Raw genomic sequence first — 20,275 nt, 5'->3', positions numbered from 1 at the left:
AGTTCAATGGCAGTGGCAGAAGCTTCTGCATGTACTGACATCACAGTTGCTGCTCAGCAGATTGGAAGTGACTACAGTCATATTTAATAATTGCAGTGAGCTGGAGCAGGAGAAGAAAAAAATGGTTCTAGGAGTAGACCAAGTCGCTTATGGAAAACAATCTCTAGATCCTCCTAGAACAGTTCTGGGGGAATATGAGAAAACTGGAGTTCCCAGAGGGTAAAAGGAACAGATCTGGGGAAATGAGATTTGTGGCTGCCTTTGCTCACAGTTTTACCCTGTGTAAACACATACATATATGCTGTTACCTAAATGTCAATACGTATATGTATGCTATTCCTGATATACTTGAGAACCAAGATATTTAGATCATATATGACCACAGAGGTGTGGATAGAAAGGGGTTCTAAGGAATGTAACCCCACAGGGTGAGCAGGGTATAACTCCCTTCCTGGGCAGGTCATTGTGGGTAGTCACACCCCAGGCATATAACTTTTTTAGTAAAAGGTGTATCTCTGCCTCCAGCAAGCCCTGTCCATTGTTCTTGTGCATTTAGGTAAACACACCTTTGGAAGGCCAGAATAATCCTCTTTTTTTCAGACTCCCTGGAAGCAACTGCTTTCAAGGGAGCCTATAGTTTTGTTAACTATCCTATAGTCCAATCCCCACCTTGCTTTCTCCCTCCTTCATGTAATCTTCCTTAAATTCTCTTCTTGCATGAAATAAACTGTAACTGTCCACACTTCGAAGCCTTTGAGATCTGGATTTCTGGCGATTGTCATCAGTTTGGCAGGAACAGACACTGATAAAATTTCCCTACAGGTCTGGACATTTGTTATGGTGACAAAGGTGTTAATTCTTATCACTTTCTCAGTAGGGTGTTAGAAAAACCTGTAGCTGAAAGTAAGATAGACAGCTCCAACTTTTCTCTTGATTGTTCAGCCTCTGAATTACCTGCTGATGTTTTCGAAACTCTCTTACCAGTCCTTGCCTAGTTGTATCATAGACTCATGCCAGGCTGGGAACTTCCTGGTATGTGGCTAAATATAGAAACTGTGTAAAATGCTCAGGCTACAACCATTCAAGGTTCATACTGAAACACTCAGACTTTTCATCTGCATTATGCTAGTTGTTTTAGATGTTTCTGTTTCTGTTTGTTACAGTCAGCTCTGTGTACAACTTTCTTTTTGCCCCCACGGCAGTCATGGGAGGGTTTTAGTGAGAGCCTGCTTTTGGAGGAAGTTCAAGGTGGCGGCTTTGTGTGGATTCTCCCACTATCTACAAGCACTTTACTCTGGTTACCTGGGGCATTACTCAACACCATTGCCTAACCTCCATCCCTACCTCCTTATTTGTAATCATTCATAGTCTGAAGCAGGAAATACATTTGACTATGAAGAGCAAATTGTTAACAGTGAGGATTTGGGGTCTGATTCCTTTAGATTTTAGTCTACTACAGGTGTCAAACCTATAGCCCAGGACAGCTATGAATGTGGCCCAACACAAACATCGTGAATTTACTGAAAACATCGAGATGCTTTTGTGATTATGTGTCACCATGTATTTAGTGTGTGGCTCAAGACAATTCTTGCGGTGTGGCCCAGAGACACCAAAAGTCTGGACAATCTTCTTCCAATTTCTGTGATCTTGGGCAAGATTCTTAACTGTTCTAATCCTCCATCTCCTGAGCTGTAAAATGGCAATTAAACGACACCCAGCAACAATTCCAAAAGGCTCCTACTTCTCTTTCTCTTGCTTTAAACACTTAAAAGGAGAAAGAATTTTCTTTCTGTGTAATTTATTTTTAAAGATCTTTTTTTATTTGTGGAATGTAGTGTTGGTAAATGAGGAATAGAGTAAAAAAATGAAGTGGAGTCTCTATGGTCAAGTTGCTAGATTACTAAAATCAAGTAGGTTGAGGTATGAAGAAACAATTCTATTCTTGATTTAACTAGCCTGGGAACTTAAATCTGTGGTTTGAATCAATGCATGGAGACACATCAGACCTCCACATAGCCCTCTACTATCTTCAGAAAAGACTGCTCAAGTATCCAGACTACCTGACACCCATTATCCAGACCACTGGTCACCTAGAGGATTTCTGTCTCAGACAAATCCAGAAGCAAAAAACGCAGGGCTCATTCTCAAGAACGTACTGTGGAGTGCTGGCTTCGGCAGCACATATGCTAAAATTGGAATGATATGGAGATTAACATGTCCCCAGTGCAAGGATGACATGCAAATTCGTGACGTGTTATGCATTTCAAAGAAAAAAAGGAAGGAAGGGAGGGAGGGAAGGAAGGAAGGAAGGAAGGAAGGAAGGAAGGAAGGAAGGAAGGAAGGAAGGACTGTGGAATGAAAAGGCTTTCTATGGAAAGTAACCTCACAGGGTGATCTGATCATAAACTTCTACTTGGGCAGGCCATGGTGTTCATGCACCCGGTATGTAACTTCAGTTACTCAAAGGCTTATCTTTGCCTTAAGCTCGTCCTGTCCATTGTTTCTGTGCATCTAAATTAACACACCTTTGCAAAGTCCCCTCTTAGACCCCTCTTTCTGAAGCATGAGAGCACATAGTCTTAACTAGGCTGTAGTCCAATTCTTACCTTGCTTCCTTTCACCTTCATGTAATCTTCCGTATGTTTCCTCCACAATTTCAAATGCATAAAAGAAACTGCAGAACTTATTCTTGCTACCCAGCATATGTTGTCAGTTCGGCTCCAATTAACTCAGAAAAAAAAATGTCTGTAGGTTTCAACATTTGTTAGTCGACAGTACTTTTTACTCTAATGTTACCAGACTAAAGGGGCTGTTGCCTGTGTGCACCAAAGCCCAACAAGACAGGAACGGGTGTTTACAGCAGAGAAAGTAAAAGTTTATCTTTAGGAAGTAAGGGTGTTTTTAGGAAGTAACTCATGCTCAGAGACAGGTGAGCTAGTGCTCAAAGACCTGGCTCCGAAGGCTTCCAGCGGATGGATCATGTGGGAAGAAAATCATGAATCGTGGTGACTAAGGGAGTCATGGTAGTGGTCAGGGTCATGGTCTCCACCGGCTGGATGGTGCTGGGATGGGGTAGTTCATCAGTGCATCTTGTCCTGGTATCAGCCATGGAGTCACTCCATCTGGTTTCCTGCTCTTCTGGGTCTGGAGCGGAAACACCACTGAGGCCTAGATGTCATCTCTAGTTTGACAGAAACTCTGCCTCTGTGGTCAACAGACACAAGGCTTTGCTCCTGAGATTATCTGATGCTGATCAGAACCTTGTTCAAACTTGAGTGATCCTGCAAGGGAGAAGCAGGCAGGTGAGTCAAGGTGCTGGATAATCAGAAGGAAAGAGAGGGGAAGAACTCATCAGGAAATGAAGTTTCTGTGCCGTTACACTAAGGACCTTCAACCTTTGTTTGTTCTTTGGAACACTGGGTATTTATTGCCTAATGTTGTTTTGGGTATGCAAACCCTAAGACCCTTCAGTACATTTTTATCTTGTATTTCTAGCAAAACCTTGAGACTCTTTGAGTTTATTTAACAGAACTAACATTTTAATTTAGGGTTGTGAGAAAACTTGAGCTTTCCCGAAATTTACAGTTCATCGTGCTCTGTTTACCATCAGCTTCTGATAAAATTTAAAAAATATTAAATTTGTTCAGAGATTTCATTAGTTCAAGTGATTTTTTTCCTCTCTGGTAGAACTTTCTTAAACATAGAATTTTAAAATGTTTTGGATTTAAAAAACTAAATAATTAAAAACTTATTCAAAAGGCAAATGTTGGTCAATTAAGAACAATTTTTATTGTGGCAAAATATAACAAAAATTATTATTTTAACCATCTTTAAGTGTATAAGTCAGTGGCCATAAGCACACTTCCAGTGCTTCGCAACCATTACTGCCATTCACTTCTAGAACTTTTTCATCTTCCCCAACTGAGATTCTGTACTTATTAGGCAATAACTTCCCATTTTCCTCTCCCCCTGTGGACACAAGGACACCCAAACCTGTGGAGAATTTCAGTAAGAGTTTATTTGAGCCAAACTGATGACGGTTACCAGGAAGTTAGATGTCAAATGCTCTGGAGAACTAAACAGTTGCAGCTCTTTTTTAAGCGTTTGGAATTAAGGAGGGACAGTAAGGAGCAGGACGTGAAACTGGTAGAAAGCACGATGGGGGCTGGATTCCGGGATAGTTAACAAGACTCTGTGTGGTGCTGAGGTGGGTTAAGCTTTCAGGGGACCAGAAAAAGAGTCATTGCAAAGGTGTGTTAACCTTGATGCACAAAAACAGTGCACAGGGCCAGCTGAAGGCAAAAAGAATTTTTTTACTAAAAAAGTTAGGTGCCTGGGTCCTGACTCTCCACCATGGCTGGCCCAGCTAGAAATGTATGTTCAGATCACCCTGTGAAGTTACTTTCTGTAAACTCCCTTTCTGGCTGCACACCCATCAACCTAACCCCGGCCAACCACCAGGCAGAGATACCTGTAATAGCAGATGTTTTTTTAAGGAGATGGGCACAGGGTGGTACTTCCATAACTTGTGGCAGGCATTTTATTTCTGCCCCAGGTCTGTGTCATTTCCAAACCGCCCTGATTGTGTAACAAGGTCAAATGCTCGTTCTCTCAGACTCTCTCTTAGTTCTAGCCTGCATTTTTTTCGCATGGACTTTCAGCAAGCAGCCCCTGCTAGACTTATGCTAATCATTAGGGGAATTCTGCTCCAGGCCTCAGTTTTTGGAAGAACAGCCCCTTGTAGGGGGTGCCCCTCTCAAGGGTGTTGGGAAACATGTATGGAATAATAGTTATTTATAAAAGATTTGCAGGAGATCCAAGACCAGACTCAGACCAGCAGGAGTCAACAGACTGACCAGGGACAAAGAGATTTAGAGATTTTGTGTTCTTCCCCGGATCCCTGCTGGCACCCCGATGTCTGTGGTAGTCAGTCACTTCTTGTCCTGCCCACTCTCCCATCCCTTGACATAAAGAAGCCTGAATTCTAGGTTCTCTTAACATGTATTTGAAGAATGTCCAGGGCCCCTATTTTCTCAAAGTGATGCCTTCTTGATCAATAAAGCTTTCCTAGCTCCAAACTCTGAGGTCTTGAGTATTGGCCTTTTGAAGGTTTGAGCGCGTGAACTTTTGAACTGGTAACACACTGAGATTTTAATATGGCCTTTCTGGGTCCAAGTAAGAAGCATCCTAACCCGTAAGAATTTCTGCGAGTTTATTTGAGCCACACCGATGACAACTGTGTCAGGAAGCAAAATCTGAACAGATTGAGAAAACCCTCCAGAAAAATGGTAGTTTTGAATCTTATTTTATAGATTACAATCAAAACAGAAGACTTCAGGGGGTTACATGAAATCCATTGGTGATAGATTAGGGAGGCAAGAGGAAGCAAAGTGGGGAACCTTCTGAGGCTGGATAAAAAGTAGAATGATAGACTGGTACTTCTTTTACGCAGGTGGGTAGGGATAGTTAACAGTCAGCAGTCAGCATGATAGCAATGCCAGTGAGGGGATTTCCGGTCTCTGCTCTGGTGTGGTGCTTATGCTTTAAGAGGTCGAGGAAGAAAAATTGACTCCCAAAGGTAAATGATCGTCCATGCACAGAGATAACATACAGACTCAGTTGAGGTAAAGACAGACTTTTGTCAGGGACAGTTCTAGCCTAGAACATGACTACCTGCCATGACCTGCTTTTAGTTAAAAAGTTTTAATTTCAGACCATCCTGTGTGGTTATTTTAGGTCTCCGAGTCTGCCATGCAGGCCTCCGCGGAGCTTGTTAGGTTTAGCATGTGGCCACTTTTTGTCCACATCTGCATCCGAATCACAAAGGAATGCTCAGTCTGACCAGAGCTCAGTCTGACCAGAGCACCTGGTTCTCTGGGGGCCAGGAAGGATGTGAGTCCTTGGTGTGCATTGCCTGGGGCAGGGTGCCTGACAGCAGCCCCATCTTCTGCTGCTCGGAGAAATGAGTCCTAGTCTTCATATCCTGTTTGAGGGTCTGCTCAGCCTCTCACTCTGTCTTTCAAGCATTGCCCAGGGACTCCAGGGGGCTGCACACCTGCCTGCCAATGTCAGCTCAGTTTCTACCCCACCAGGAATTTACCATTCAGCGGCACAACCCTATTTCCTCTTGCCCAAATACTGACCTAGTAAAGACGTGTCAGGTCTCAGTGCTTATCTGTAAACCGAAGCAAGTGAATTAGGTAATCTCAAAAGTATTTTACAGCTTTAAAGTTGTTATTCTCAGTTTAAGACAGACAAACAGTGATCCTGTTGTAATAGGCTAGATAAGGTTCTCCAGTAGAGATTTTTTTCATGGACTGGTATTTGCCATATTTTGATATGAATACAAATGCTGGAAGTTTTATGTTTGCTCTGAAAGTTCAGCTAATGATCACTAAAATGTTAAGGAATTTAGGAGAAAAGATAAGCTGTTAGTACAATGAATTTCATATCCTGAAATTTAATCCTGAAAAAATTGAGTATCTCCTAGGGACTTTTGCATGGATTGCATTGTCTTTTCACAAAATGGTTTTAACTTTCACTCTAATACAGCCTTATTTCAGGTGAAGGCAAGTCCCTGGCTATTTGATAGGGCTATATGCGTTTCAAAGCTGATCAGTATTAAATAATCAGCTGGTAAAAGAAGAGTAAGAGGGTCATTGTGTGTATTTTATTATTGTGTAAACTCAGGAAAACAAACTGAGAGGCTGAGAAAACTCACTCAGATTCTAGCAGATAAGAAAAGTGGCCTGGTCAAAATTACAACTAAACTATAGAACAAGCATTATTCAGAGGCATTAGAAATTGAGCTGAATGGAAGACCTACAACTACCAAATTAAAGGAAAAACCACATCAGGACTGGTAGGAGGGGCAGAAACTTGGAACAGGCTGGTCTCACACCCACCTGTGGTGGATAAAAATTGGGAGGGATATCTCAGGAGTGAGGGGTCCCAGCCCTATAGTAAGACCCCCAGTCCATGGTTTCGGTGACAGGAAGATAATTCGTCATAATTTCTCGCTATAAAAACCAGCAGGGACTGAGGCTGTTGAAAACAGAAACTTCTGGAACCCCAGTCAGTTCCTCTTAAAGGGCACATGCACAGACTCACTCAGACTTACTCTCTTTGAGCTCCAGCACGAAGGCAGCAGATTGAAAAGCATCAGAGACATACAGGGAGGAGCTGAATTGTCCAGCTCCAGGGCAAAAGCCTGGGGTCAGTTTTCTCCCACATAGAAGTGCTGGCAGAGACCATTGTTCCTTTTCTCAGCCATCCCCGCACAGATCCACAGAGCTAGCAGGCAGGCACTATATCTGAAACTACATCAGTCTGGCTCACACCATTTGCCCCATGCTGGTGATTTCTTCAGGCCTTGCTGTACCCAACATTTGGGGCCACCCAAGCTGTTTCCAGTGGCTTTTTTTTTTTATTCAAATGGCTTGTCTTGGCCCATGTTTCAGATTTTTAAAAATTCTCTGAAACAAGCAGCATCTGGCTTCAGTGAACCTTGTACCTCTCACTAAGTTGCCCAGTCCTAGCAGCAGGCCTTGGTTCACAGCTCGGCCTTGCCTGAGTTCCTCCGAGCCCAGCAGCCATGTTAGATTGCTTTGTAGCTTATGTTGTGTGACCCTGGACAGAACACAGACAGTGGCTGCCCTTAGATATGCCAACAGCAATTAAAGCTCAACTACAACAGGAGTGCATACACAGCCCACATCATGCGCATACCTTAAGTATTCAGCTTGGGTAACAAGGGAGGCTGTTCCACTGGACCCTACAGGACGCCTACTCTAATAGGCCCTCTATCAAGCCTAGGAGGCATAGCAGCTCTACCTAAAACATATAAACGAACACAGGGAGGCTACCAAAATGAGGAGACAAAGAAACATGGCCCAAATGTAAGAACAAGACTCTAGAAAAAGAACCAAACAAAATAGAGAAAAGCAATGTACTCAATTCGAAGTTCAAACGCTGTGCACAGGGATGCTCATTGAACGTAGTGGGAACCTCAAAGCATAAAAAGGATTTAGTTAGAAATGGAGCATGCACTGACTGAAATGAAGAACAATTTACAGGGAATCAACAATAGTGTGCATGAAGCTGAGGATCAAATCAGTGATTTGGAATATAAGAAAGCCAAAAAACAACCAATCAGAACAGCAAGAAGAAAAAATAATCCAAAAAAAGTGAGGATAGTGTAAGCAGCCTATGGGACAATTTCAAGTATTCCAACATTTGCATTATAGGGCTGCCAGAAGGAGAAGAGAAAGAGCAAGAAATTGGAAATCTGTTTGAAAAAAATGAAAGGAAACTTCCTTATTTGGTGAAAGAAATAAACATGCAAATATGGGAAGCAGAGTCTCAAAAACCATGGACACAAAGAGGCCCACTCCAAGATATATCATAATTAAAATGCCAAAGGTTAAAAATAAACAGAGAATCTTAAAAGCAGCAAGAGAAAAGAAGTTAATTATGTACAGGGGAGTTCCCACAAGACTGTCAGCTGCTTTCTCAAAAGAAACTTTGCAGGCAAGAAGGGATTGGCAAGAAATATTCAAAGTCATGAAAAGCAGGGATCTACAGCCAAGGTTGCTCTGCCCAGCAAAGTTATCATTTAGAATCAAAGAGCAGATAAAGAGTTTCCCAGACAAGAAAAAACTAAAGGAGTTCATCATTATCAAACTATTATTATATGAAATGCTAAAGGGACTTATTTAAGAAAAAAGATTAAAACTAGGAATAATAAAATGGCAATGAATACATATCTATCAACAATCGAATCTAAAAAACTAAGCAAACAAGGAGAGACAGAGTCATGGATACAAAGAGCATTTTGATGGTTGCCAGGTAGACAGGGGTGTGGGGAAATGGGTGAAGAGGTGAGGGGATTAAGCAGTACAAATAGGTAGTCACAGAACAGCCATGGGGATGTAAAATACGATATAGAAAATGGAGTGGCCAAAAATCTTATACGCATGACCCATGCATATAAGATTGGTCATGGACATGTCCAATATTCATGAATATTATTCATGGACATGAATAATAGTGTGGGGATTGTCTGAGAGAGTGGGGATTGCTGGGTAGAAGGGGGCAGAGGGGAAAAAGTTGGGACAACTGTGATATCATAATTAATAAATATAATTAAAATAACTATTTCAAATCACATTTTAAAAAAAGAAACCCGTAGGAAACAGCTTAGGCCATTTCTATATTTGTTACTGACATTCCTGAGCATTCCATACAATTTCCTGAGCCAGGCTGGTCTGGGGGAGTTCTCTGCAGGGATAGACAGGATTTGGATAGGCTGTGAACTCCCTCATTAGTAGTGACCTGGTCTGCCATAACTTTGTAGGTCACACACTACTTAATATATATTAGTCCTCAGTTTAAAAAAAGAGTAATTAATGTACACATATATAATTTAAATAAATGCTGAGTGTATACATTGATAGCTGGAGGAGAATGGGGAAGGATTCCAGGCACAAGGTACAGTTTCAGGAAAACATCAGAGGTGATAGAGTTCAAGACCTGCTGGGAAATCAGAGCGAAAGTCTGCTTCGTGGGAGTGGATTACTCAGACAGGAATGCAGTTGGCAACAGGGTCAGCAGGAAGGTAGGCTGGGGCAGGTTTTTGTACACCCGAGCTGATACATTTCAGACTGTACCCTGTACAAAAGAGGAGGAATGCATAATACCAAGCTAAGGAAACACAACTCTGAGCATATTACTTCCAAGTCTCTTAAGCCTGAATTCCTGGGCCAGACTTCCATTCTTAAATATTTAAAGTCTTTCCTTAATCTCCTTGTCTCCCTGGTTCCTCGGACATCTCCATGTGACCACTATACACGTTTGCAAACCCCCCAGTTAGAATTAATCTTTCCATGTGCTCCATGCTTTCCATTTAATCCTGTGTGATAGCCCTTATTAGTTTGCTTCTGAGTAGACAGTGGGTCTCAGGCCCCGGAGTGTATGCCTATAGAGAACACAGAGAATGTCTTGTTCATTTTTGTATTACCTTCTTCTAGCACTCACTACAGACTGGGGATTGAAGGAAGGTTATTTGAAATAGAGATTTCTTTCATAAACTCGTGAAAATGCTGAATGCAGTTTCCTCTTACAAGGTGACATGAATACACATTACAAGTCGGCCCAACATAAAAAGCCGCTTAATGGATGGTAAAAGGCACAGTCATATAAATTCCTTTGCTTGAAGAATTATTTCTACCTGAGTCACATGGTGTTTTGGATCCAACAACATTAAGTACTTATGTCAAGTCTTAGAAATGTTTGACAGGGGTGAGAAAGGATTATGACAAAGGTCAGTTACTGCTAGGAAAAACTTTTCTGATTGAAAGAACCTTTTTACGAACAATAATAAATAAACCTCTCACAATTACACTTTATGACCGTCCCAGTTTGGTTGTCTAAAAGACAAGCACCTTTTCTGTTGTTATTACTTGATTTAAAAAGAAAACAGAAAAAAAGACAGAACGGTCCTGACAACTAAACTTGACCTTTTGTCCTTTAGGAAGGTCATTTTGTCAGCTATGTTGAGGATGGGGCTGGACTTTGTTCCCTTGGTTGATAAGAGTAATCAACATTTTAGAATTCAGGAAGTACATTTGAGGCCCACATTTTTATTGTCTAGTTCCTAGCTGTTATCAAATCTCTGCTTCTTTTGTACTCATGTTGATTTTCTAATCTCCTTTGGTAAATATACAACGTCCAGGATATCCTCCGCCCTCTTCCAGCTCCATCCAGAGAACACAGTGGAGTTGGGGAACGTGGCAGCCCTGCTCAGCACAGAAGGTATTCATTCCACAGTGATTCTTGAATGAAGGAACTAAAAGGTTCATCTCAGACTGCTAAGGCAGAAGACAGTTTGGCTGAAGCCATTTTGGGGATTAAGGTCATTGTTATGATAATAGTCTAAGCAGGGTGACCCATAAATAAACGTGATGGTGCCACATTAGCCATACCAGACACTTAAGAAAATGTGCTCCCCAGGAAGATCAGTTAAAAAAAGAGTAATTCCACATAAAAATCACTGATGAAAATGCCAGGGACAAATTCAACATCAATATGAAATTTGGGGACCCATTTCTTGAATAAATTTTTTTAATTGTATTTTTTTTACCATTACCATTTAGACCCTCTTCCCCTGACCCCGCAGAGACCTACTTCTGAATATTGGCCTCTCCTTCTTCCTATACTGCACTCCTCCTCTTTCCCTTCCCTGGGCACAAGAGCTGGCCTTCAGTTTTGTAATAGGCACTTAGACAGACATGAGCAGGGCAGGCAAGGACAATAGGTGAGGTACAGAAAGCCACCAGGGAGGGAAGCCCCTGGTGCCTAGCAATGAACAAAACTGGGAAAACAAGGACTTCGCCCCAGGGTGACCTTCTCTCCCCTAGCATACAACTGGTCATGAGGTTGAGAGCCCCTACCATTTCCTCCCTAGAGATAACGTCTAGGCCTCAGTTGTATTTCAGCTCTGGGCCCAGAAAAGCAGCAAAACCGGGTGGGTGATGCCAGGACCAGGTGCACTGACTACTGACCCTGCCGTGGTGCCGATGAGTGGAGACACTGCCCCTGGAGGAGCACAGCTGAAAAGCTGGTGAGTATTCTATTTATACCTTCCCCTGAGACCTCCCCTAAGATTCCTGCTGCCTGCAAGACAGGGATAAAACCATCAGGACAAAGGACCCAGAACACGCCCCCCATCCCAGCACTCCCATGCCATTTTCTTCCTCCTCAGGTACACATCTCTCAGTCTAAGGGACCTCACGAGACCTGACTTGCAATGAAGGGAGCAGTGGGCAGTGGCAGCTCGCCACCAGCTAACCTCCCGACCCTGTCCCCAGGGACCTCTTTTTTTTTTTTTTCTTTTAATTTTTTTATTGATTATGCTGTTACAGTTGTTCTATTCCCCCCTTCATTCCCCTCCACCCTACCCCCCCATCCCCACCGTTACCCCCCTTTAGTTTATGACCATGTGTCTCAAGTCCTTTGGATTCTATATTTCCCATGCTATTCTTGCCCCCCCCCCCTTCTATTTTCTACCTAACGTCTATGCTGGGGGAGAAGGCCCAGGGACCCCTTTTCTCTGACTTGTTAGTGAGCCAAAGCAGCCCAGGCCCAGGCTCATTTCCCTCCCTAGCCCCTCTCCTGTTGCTCCTTCTATGCTAAGCCCTTCCCTGTGTCACTGGGAACGTTAATAAACGTCCCATCTGAGTGCGCCTTCGCTGTGGCCAGAGAATTCTTGCATGCTTTACTGCACTTTGTCTCTTGACCAAAATCTTTCCTTGAAGAAAACAAGAACCGAGGTCTCATGATCTAGCTGGTAACAGTGTGAGTGAGTGAGAGCAGTGGGGGGGTCATATTAGCTATTTTTAATACACAGACACGTGAGAGAGCTGTTTGATAGAGAATTTTCTTGCCAGCGGTTGGATCTGGGGAGGTCCAGGCTTTGAGCCAGATTCTTGAGTGAGGCAGACACGGGGACTGGACAGAGGCTCACAGGCTTTTCAGACTAGGACAGAGAGAACTCAGATGTAAAACTAGGCATTCATTTGAGTAGTAATTTAGAGTAGGTGTTGATTTAGGAAGATCTAAAAGATATGGAATTAATGGGAAGGTTAATTATGGGCCTCCTGAAGTGAGAGAATGATGACAGATTGTGGAATATGCTTAGCTCCTAATCATTGTGTATTTTAATACCTATGTTCTAAAAAGTGGTGGGTAACAAGAAAGAATGGTACGTTTGTAAACAGTGGATTTCTTCCCTTGCCTGCATTTGTAACCTTATTTCGTGAACATGAATCTCGTTTTGAAAATAAAGGAACCTATTGCTAAGCGGCAAGGCAGAAAGGCTATGTATGTTAGTAGAGAATTAAGACTGGAGAGTTATTATTTGTGTGCCTATTTATGGTATTGATTTATATATTTGGCTCCTTGTGCCACAGAGAATTTGGGCAGGAATGACAGGCAACTCAGGACAACACCACACCAGTGCCAACCCCCAGCACCCAGCCATCTTCTGTCTCTGGAACCCAGATGGAACAGTAGAGTAAACCCCAAGTTTCCATGCATAGAAGTAGACAGCTACAAGACTCATGAATGAAGTCATTCAGTACTTTTCAACCATGAAAAAAACTACTCAGGTTCTCACTCATTATTTATTTACTTTAATTTTAGACATGACTATAATAAGCAGGGTTATCTGGCTTTATTTAGCCCACAGGAGTCCAGAGCTATACATTTCCTTGGCATTACAATTATGAAATGGTTTTCACAGCCATTATTAGCTGCTTGAGGCAGACACAGCAATAACACCAAGTGGCAGTTGACTGCCAGACAGCCTGGAGAAGACAGACGACTTCTAAATAGTCGCTACATAAACCACAAGAATACACTAGTCTACAGCTGTGATTAGGGGGAAGGAGAAAGGCATGCATCACTCTTCCCGGGAGACAGTGCCACAGGTCAGACTCAGGTCCCCAAATGAATATAGAGGTCATCCAGCCCAGTCTCCCAGTCAACACCTCTACAGTTTTCCTCTAAGACAGCCGGACAGGCTCTGCTTATGTGCTGCCCGTGATGTGATTCTATAAAGTTGACAAGGAGTCGGCTGTACGTGATTAATTTTATGAGTCAAGTTGGCAGGGTCATGGTGCTCAGACATGTGGTCATACATTAATCTGGATGTTTCTGTCAGGATGTCAGAAAGAGTCAACATTTGAGTGAGTGAACTTTGAGTAAAACAGACTGTGCAGACGAGGCTCTGCAGTACAGGTGGGCCTCGTCTAATCAGTTGAAGGCCTGCATAAGCAAAAACAACAACAACAACCCTGACCTACCTGAAACAAGAGAGAATTCTGCAGCAGGTGGCTTTCAGACTTAAACTGCAGTCAGCCCCATCTCCTTTGCTCCAAATGTCACAGGACATTTGGCCATGCATGGAAACATTTCTGTTGTCACTGGGATGTGTGTTGGGGGGGGTGCTGCTGGTGTCTGGGGGTAGGTGTGAGGGATGCTGCTGCACTTCCTACGGTGTCTTGCACAGCTCCCACAGCAAAGAATTATTCAGCCTAAAAACTCAATAGTGTGGAGCTAAGAAACCTAGAATTAGACACAATTCTCGCCTCCAAGTAACTGGCAAACGTTTTTTTTTTTTAAATCCTCATAACACCTCTACACATAATGCACATTATTATCTATTATACATAAGGAACTGAAGCCACAAAAGAGTTACGATAAAGCTAAACTGCTCATGGATACCTCTGGGAACTGGGGTTGGTGGTGAACTTTCACTTTGTATATAATGAATTTTGATATCTTTGAATTTTTATAACCTGTTTTATTATTATTATTATTTTTCTAATTAAAATCAGTTTTAAAATTTCAAAAAAAATGCTTTATCATTCCCAATTGCCTGTTTAAAACAACCCAGTATCCTTGACTTAGCCCTTCAGGTGCCCCAGTGTCTAGTTCTAGCTCCTATTCCAGCTCCTTTCCTCCCCCTCACGGACTCCGGATTCCAGCTGCTCTGGGTGAGAGTCTATTTGGGGATGCCTGTACTTTGTTCTGCTCATCTTTTTATTGCCTTTGACACCGAGGAGGGTCTTGCACATAAACTGTGAACCAAAGTAAGTTACAAAGATGAGTTCTGTTTATATTGAACCCAAATCTGCTTCCCTATATGATTTTACCCACTGGTCCTGTTTCTCTGCTCTAGGTATTTACAGGTTTGTATCTAAGGCATCTTCACAAGACAACGCTACCAACATTTAAATATTCATTTTCTCTAAGTTTTCTTTTTGTATGTGAAGCCTCTTTAATTATTTCAGTCATTTTCTGGACTGGATCTTATTTTAAGACCATTTTCCCCCCTCAGCTGCCCTGGTCTGCCAGAATCCTCTTCTCTAATCACATCCTTTCCACAGTGAGGCGTGCAGTGTGGTGTACCAGGGTTCAGGGGTGAAATAACGCTTTAGAAAGCCAACAGCCTCTCACTGCCGACCTCCTCCTGAATTTTGTACGTGGATGTGGGCTTTCCCTGCATTAGCTCCTTTGGAAGGTGTGTCACAGGTCAGTGAGTTACAGCTCACCATGGTAGATAAGGGATGTTTATCCTGATACCAAGTCATCAACAAAAGCCTTAAATCATATTCAGCACACTTGGCTTAAGAGGGCAGGGAAGAATTTAGTGCAGTTTGTGTGTTTATATAAAATAGATATGTCTTTTTAAAATTGTTTTTTCTCAAAGAGATGTTCACACAACTATCTGAGACACAAAATTCTCCAAAAGTCCTCAGTTCCCCAAGGCTCTAGAGAGACAACATTGAATTGTACCGTGAATCAGAATGAATCAAGAGAGACCGTTCTAGAGCACAGCAAGACTCCTAAGGTTTAAAGACAGATGGTGCATGCTGCTGATTTCAAAACTTGGTTTTTGAAATATCTGCGGAAAGTTTAGAATAAAAAAAAAGTTATGTGGTTTGCCAAAGATCACTTGAAAAATCAGTGACACAGTCCCAAATACCAGATAAGGGCCTAAAATGCTTAAAATACAATGCACTTTAAATATTTTGTCTCTGAAATATCATGCATTTAGGAGGTGCTGTGTTTGTGCACACAAATGATCATAATGCACTCAATTGGCATTACATCTCTTCAAAGTCTGTTTCTCTAGCCGACTTATCCATGAAACCTCCGGATTTCTTCTCCTATTAGAAGACATTCTTTCTACAACAATTTGAAACATATTAAGCTACCAATGAACACCTTTAGCAGTACGTCAAGTGAACAAATTTTGTCACCTACCGTCTTTGTCATCTGTTCTCTTCCAAGAAATAAGGCTCATTTTCTAGCAGCCTTTTGATTATGTTACTGTTGCCTTTCTCAAAAGCCTTCAGGAGCTCCCAGATATTTTTGATATTAAACGAAGATTTGGAGTAATGAACTTGGAGACTTTCTTACAAATAAGACTTTCATTATCACAAAAGGCTCTAGTTTTTCTTTCATATGGTGTTTCCACCCCGGTCGTGAGAAACTGCCTACTTTCCCACAGGAGGACTCGTCCTTACTACCCCTGAAGTTTGCGGACATGTTTGCTATGTTCATCTTTAGTAAGAGCTCTCTCTAGGGTTACAAATTTTCTCAAGGGGCATGTTTTGTAGCTTAAATGGAGTCGTTTAGGCCACCTCTTTGCAAATTAGAAGTGCAGTTCAATCAAGGTTCAGGGAAGATGGCTTGAGACGCTGCTTTATTAGGAAGCAAGTTCTGGAATAGACACCTATTTTTGGATTACTCTTATCCAACCTTCTATTTATTACTTAATTCTTCATTATGTCCCCACTTTGAACTTCTTCCCCACCTATTTTTGGACTACTCTTATCAGCCTTCTATTTATTACTTAATTCTTCATTATGTCTCCTCTTTGAACTTCTTCCTGCAAAAGACTGAATACAGTGAACACAGACCAGCAAAAATAATAACTAACATTTGATGTTGAATGTGTTAAATATGCCAGGGCTCTTTATCTACTTCACCACCAATTTGGACAATAATTATACAAGGAGAGATAGATATACTTATTTTAAAGATTTAAAATTGGCTGAGAGAAGTTTAGTAATTACAAAGGGTCCCATGAGTACCAAGTTCCTAAAAGGGGAAGCCAAAGAAAATTTGCTGCTCTTTATTGAATATCATTAAAACTTATGGGAAGGATAAAAGGGAGATTTATGGGGGATATATGTAAAAAATCCAACATCCATGCATGGGTTTTGTTAGGAATATATGGATGAATTGTGGATTATGGAGCAAAAGTAAAGTGGATGTTGAGATTGAGTTTCTCTAACATTGAATTGGATTTACTTTAAAGTTGGAACTATTTTAATTAAAAAAAAATCTGATGGAGAACAGAGTGGATGGTAGATAGTGAGTTAGATAGTCTTTCATACTTTTATCTTCTCATTGCCTTACCATTAAGATTATGGGAAGTCCCATTTGGGTGAGGAATTTCTATGTGGGTGACAGTTAAATGGGATCTAAGATGCAGTGGTAGCTCGGAGATCTGAGTTTGTCAAACACCTGGTTCAATAACATAAAATACAGTGATTTGGATATTTCAGCAACTCGTAATTTTGCATGATTAGAACTTAGATGAATAATATCTACAATAATTTCTAAGTCTCAAGTCATTACCTGGTCTTCATCCATATTGCCACAATATCTACCAAAACTACTAAGAAACAGTGGAGGTGGGTTGAAGATTTACTTCCTCTTCCTTTCCTGGACACTCGTGTTTGTCTCCCGAAGGGGCAACTGGAAGGAGATAGATGTGGGAAGGGCCTTCCCAACGAAAACTGACCTGTCAGCCTTTTAAAGAACGAGAAATTACTTTAGCACGGCGAAAATGAAGGTTACAACTTACCTGTGATAGTTGTAATCTGTTTGCGAACAGTCCTTACTTTACAGTATTGAATAGTTTATTTTTCTATATTTTTGGTACCCAAATAAAGGTTAGCACCAGTTTAGAGCACAGGATAAGAACCCCATGGCATTTCTGCCCTTATTACCCTCCCTGGACTGTAGCCACCTTTTTTAACGAGTTTTCTGATGGCAACAGTACTTCGGGCCTTTTATCATGTCTCCTTAGGCACAAAGTCCAACTTGAAATAAGAAATGGAAGTTTATGTGTATGTGTGTGTATAAAAGTTAAGACAAATATTCAAAAAAACTGTAGGAATCAGAAAATTATGTTACTTGTTTTGTGATCAAACTCACAAACTGGGATAGAATGACTATATGTTGAAAGGATAATGTATATATTTTTAAAAGTTGAGAAATAGTGTAAATTGATTACTATATGAAAATAAAAATAAAAGTCAAATGATAAGGTAAGGAGTTTTTATCCTGGCTAAGATTATTTTTTTGAGTCTTGAATCTCAAAGACCACCCAGAAATAGAATGAACTTGGAAGGAGAATGAAGAGACAGGAGCTGTTCTGGGAAAACAAAACAACAAATTCTTCCTTTGTCCCAAACTTCTCTGCTAATAATATTAATAGATCTTTTCCATTGACCTTCCTCATTGTCATTCCCAACTAAACTTTTTAAAGGTTCTAAATGTGCAAGATTAAATCTGAGAAAAATTTGACGTTTTGAACCAATGCAATTTCTATTTTCAATTCCTGTGAAGGTGAGTGTCTTCTTTTATTCTCTTTCTCAGGGATAAAATGTACAGAAAGCTGTAAATACATGCTCACTACCAGCATAAGTTGAAAATACACATAGAAAATTGCAAATAGAGTTGTTATTTAGCCCAGCTTTGTCTGATTTATCTGATTTAGAAACAAATCTTATGTTTGTGCAACCTTGTCTTCGCTTGCCTTGACTAGTTCTTATTTCTGTTTACTCAGCAAAGTTATTTCCTGCACAAATCCTGCCTTTGCCTGACAATTGGATATTTTTTTTTCTTTATATCCCTTCCCACTACCCCCATTTTCAAGTGCTGCCACACATGGTTGGTGGTTGCTGTACTTCAGTCCGGGTCATCTCACCCTCAGTGGTCATTTAAGTGAGGAACTTCTAGATCTGTTGATTTTCTGATCATTCCTTCTGTAATGAACCACACCATTTCATTGTATTTGGCAGCTTGTCTCCTCAACAAGTTGCCTTAATTCGTTTTCAATTAAGTCTGATTTAAAAGAAAGAGAAGTGCATTGCATGCTGGGGAATCCTGGTTATTCTCAGTATGTCCCCTACTCACTCACCTAAGTGACTTCTTATTAGAAAAATAAAGGAGCAGGATTATGTCCATTGTGGTCGAGTTGGAGTGCACAGTAAAACCATCTGAGAAACTTGAAAAAATGCTACCCCTTGGCACTGGCTATAAAAGCCACTGGTTAAACTGAAGAAAGATATGTTAGAACTAGGGTCGTGCGAAAGCTTCAGCCTCAGAATGTGGACTTTCGGCCTTTAATCTGTGGACTCTAGAAAAATAGAGCATGAATAAAATGACTAAGAATGTACTAGGGAAGAATGCCTGCCTGCTCATCTCTGGGCCATAAGGTCGTTTGGCTAGAGAGCTCCTTTTACCTTCTTGATCATAAACCACTCATGTATCTCATGTGTCTACCACTCAGGACCTAAAGCACTTTATGTAGTTTTTAATTAATCTTAAGATCTGGTTAAGATGACTTAAAGTCCTGTCTCCATATATCCAGTTGTGGACATAAGCACATATATGTAAGTCGGTGGCATTTAGGAGACCTGCTTCCTAATTTACTAGGCGTGACTGCTGAAATGATGGAGATCTTAGTTAAGATTTTGGGTCAGGGGCCGTGAGGGCTTAGGGAGTCCAAGAGCTTAGGGAAAGGGTGGGTGGTTTTATAGGGAGAGGAGGCACTTTTTCTAAGTGCTGACTAGCTACATACTTTAGGCAAATCCTCCCGGTGGAAAAGGAGGGGCTGCTTGGAGAGCTGGCTGTCTCAGCAACTTCTGTCTTAAAGCTTCTCTCAGGAAAAACACCTTCAATCCTCTAGTGTTGTCCACGTAACATCCTACTGATGGTGAACACCTTGGTTCTGGTTAAGCAGCTAATATGGTTGACAGCTGTGCCAGTTAGGGTTAGAAGCAACCCCAAATTAATGTGGGCTGTAAAATGTAGTGTGTTTCCTCAATTTCCTGTTTTTCCTGAGAATGAAACATTAAATCTTTAAAGTTTTATATGTGTGTGTGTGTGTGTGTGTGTGTATACCAGTAAGAAACCCAAACCATCAGTATGATACAAAAAGAGGTAAACTTCTTTGACATTAAAATTGTATATGTGTGTCTATGTTTACACAATATACCAATGCTAGCATCATTTTTAATGGAAGCTTTAGAACTTTTTATGATAGAGGACAAAGAACCCCATCATTGCTACTAGTACTCCTAGTTTAGAAGCACTGACCAACGTAATTAGACATGAGAAAGTAATGAGAGGAATAAATGTTTGAAAGAAGGAGATAATTTTGTTATTTATAGGTGGTGGTAATATATTAAGAAAAATAAAGAAGTAAAAAATTATTAGAAACAATGAGATAAATTAGTAAGATGGTTGATTTTACCCACACACGAAAAAGAATTTATTCACTTGCAGCTGTGTAGAATGTATTAATCATGTTTTTTTTCTTTTAATGAATCCCCAAGTAAATTGTTTTCCTATATATAAAGAATAGTTGGCTAAATAATATTGTGGAGCAAAGTTACCAGTTGCAAAAGCA

The 20,275-nt window shown here is 41.0% G+C and overlaps 1 protein-coding gene and 1 non-coding gene across 2 annotated transcripts in view; both read left to right on the top strand.

Annotated features, from left to right (window-relative positions):
• LOC128626260 (uncharacterized) overlaps nt 1-20,275 on the top strand; it is a 77,393-nt gene that overhangs the window by 23,187 nt on the left and 33,931 nt on the right. The window contains 2 exon segments of the mRNA XM_053657738.1: nt 10,733-10,812; nt 11,485-11,620. Of these exon segments, the coding sequence (XP_053513713.1) occupies nt 10,733-10,812; nt 11,485-11,620 (216 nt within the window).
• LOC119038642 (U6 spliceosomal RNA) lies at nt 2,163-2,266 on the top strand. Its single transcript, XR_005080451.2, has one exon. It is a non-coding gene; the product is annotated as a U6 spliceosomal RNA (small nuclear RNA).

This window comes from Artibeus jamaicensis, unplaced genomic scaffold (genome assembly GCF_021234435.1).
Source record: "Artibeus jamaicensis isolate MK-2021 breed Jamaican fruit bat unplaced genomic scaffold, CSHL_Jam_final scaffold_474, whole genome shotgun sequence".
Taxonomy (NCBI): Eukaryota; Metazoa; Chordata; class Mammalia; order Chiroptera; family Phyllostomidae; genus Artibeus; species Artibeus jamaicensis.
Note: the sequence above shows the minus strand (reverse complement) of the source record. Positions and strands in the feature narration are given on the sequence as shown.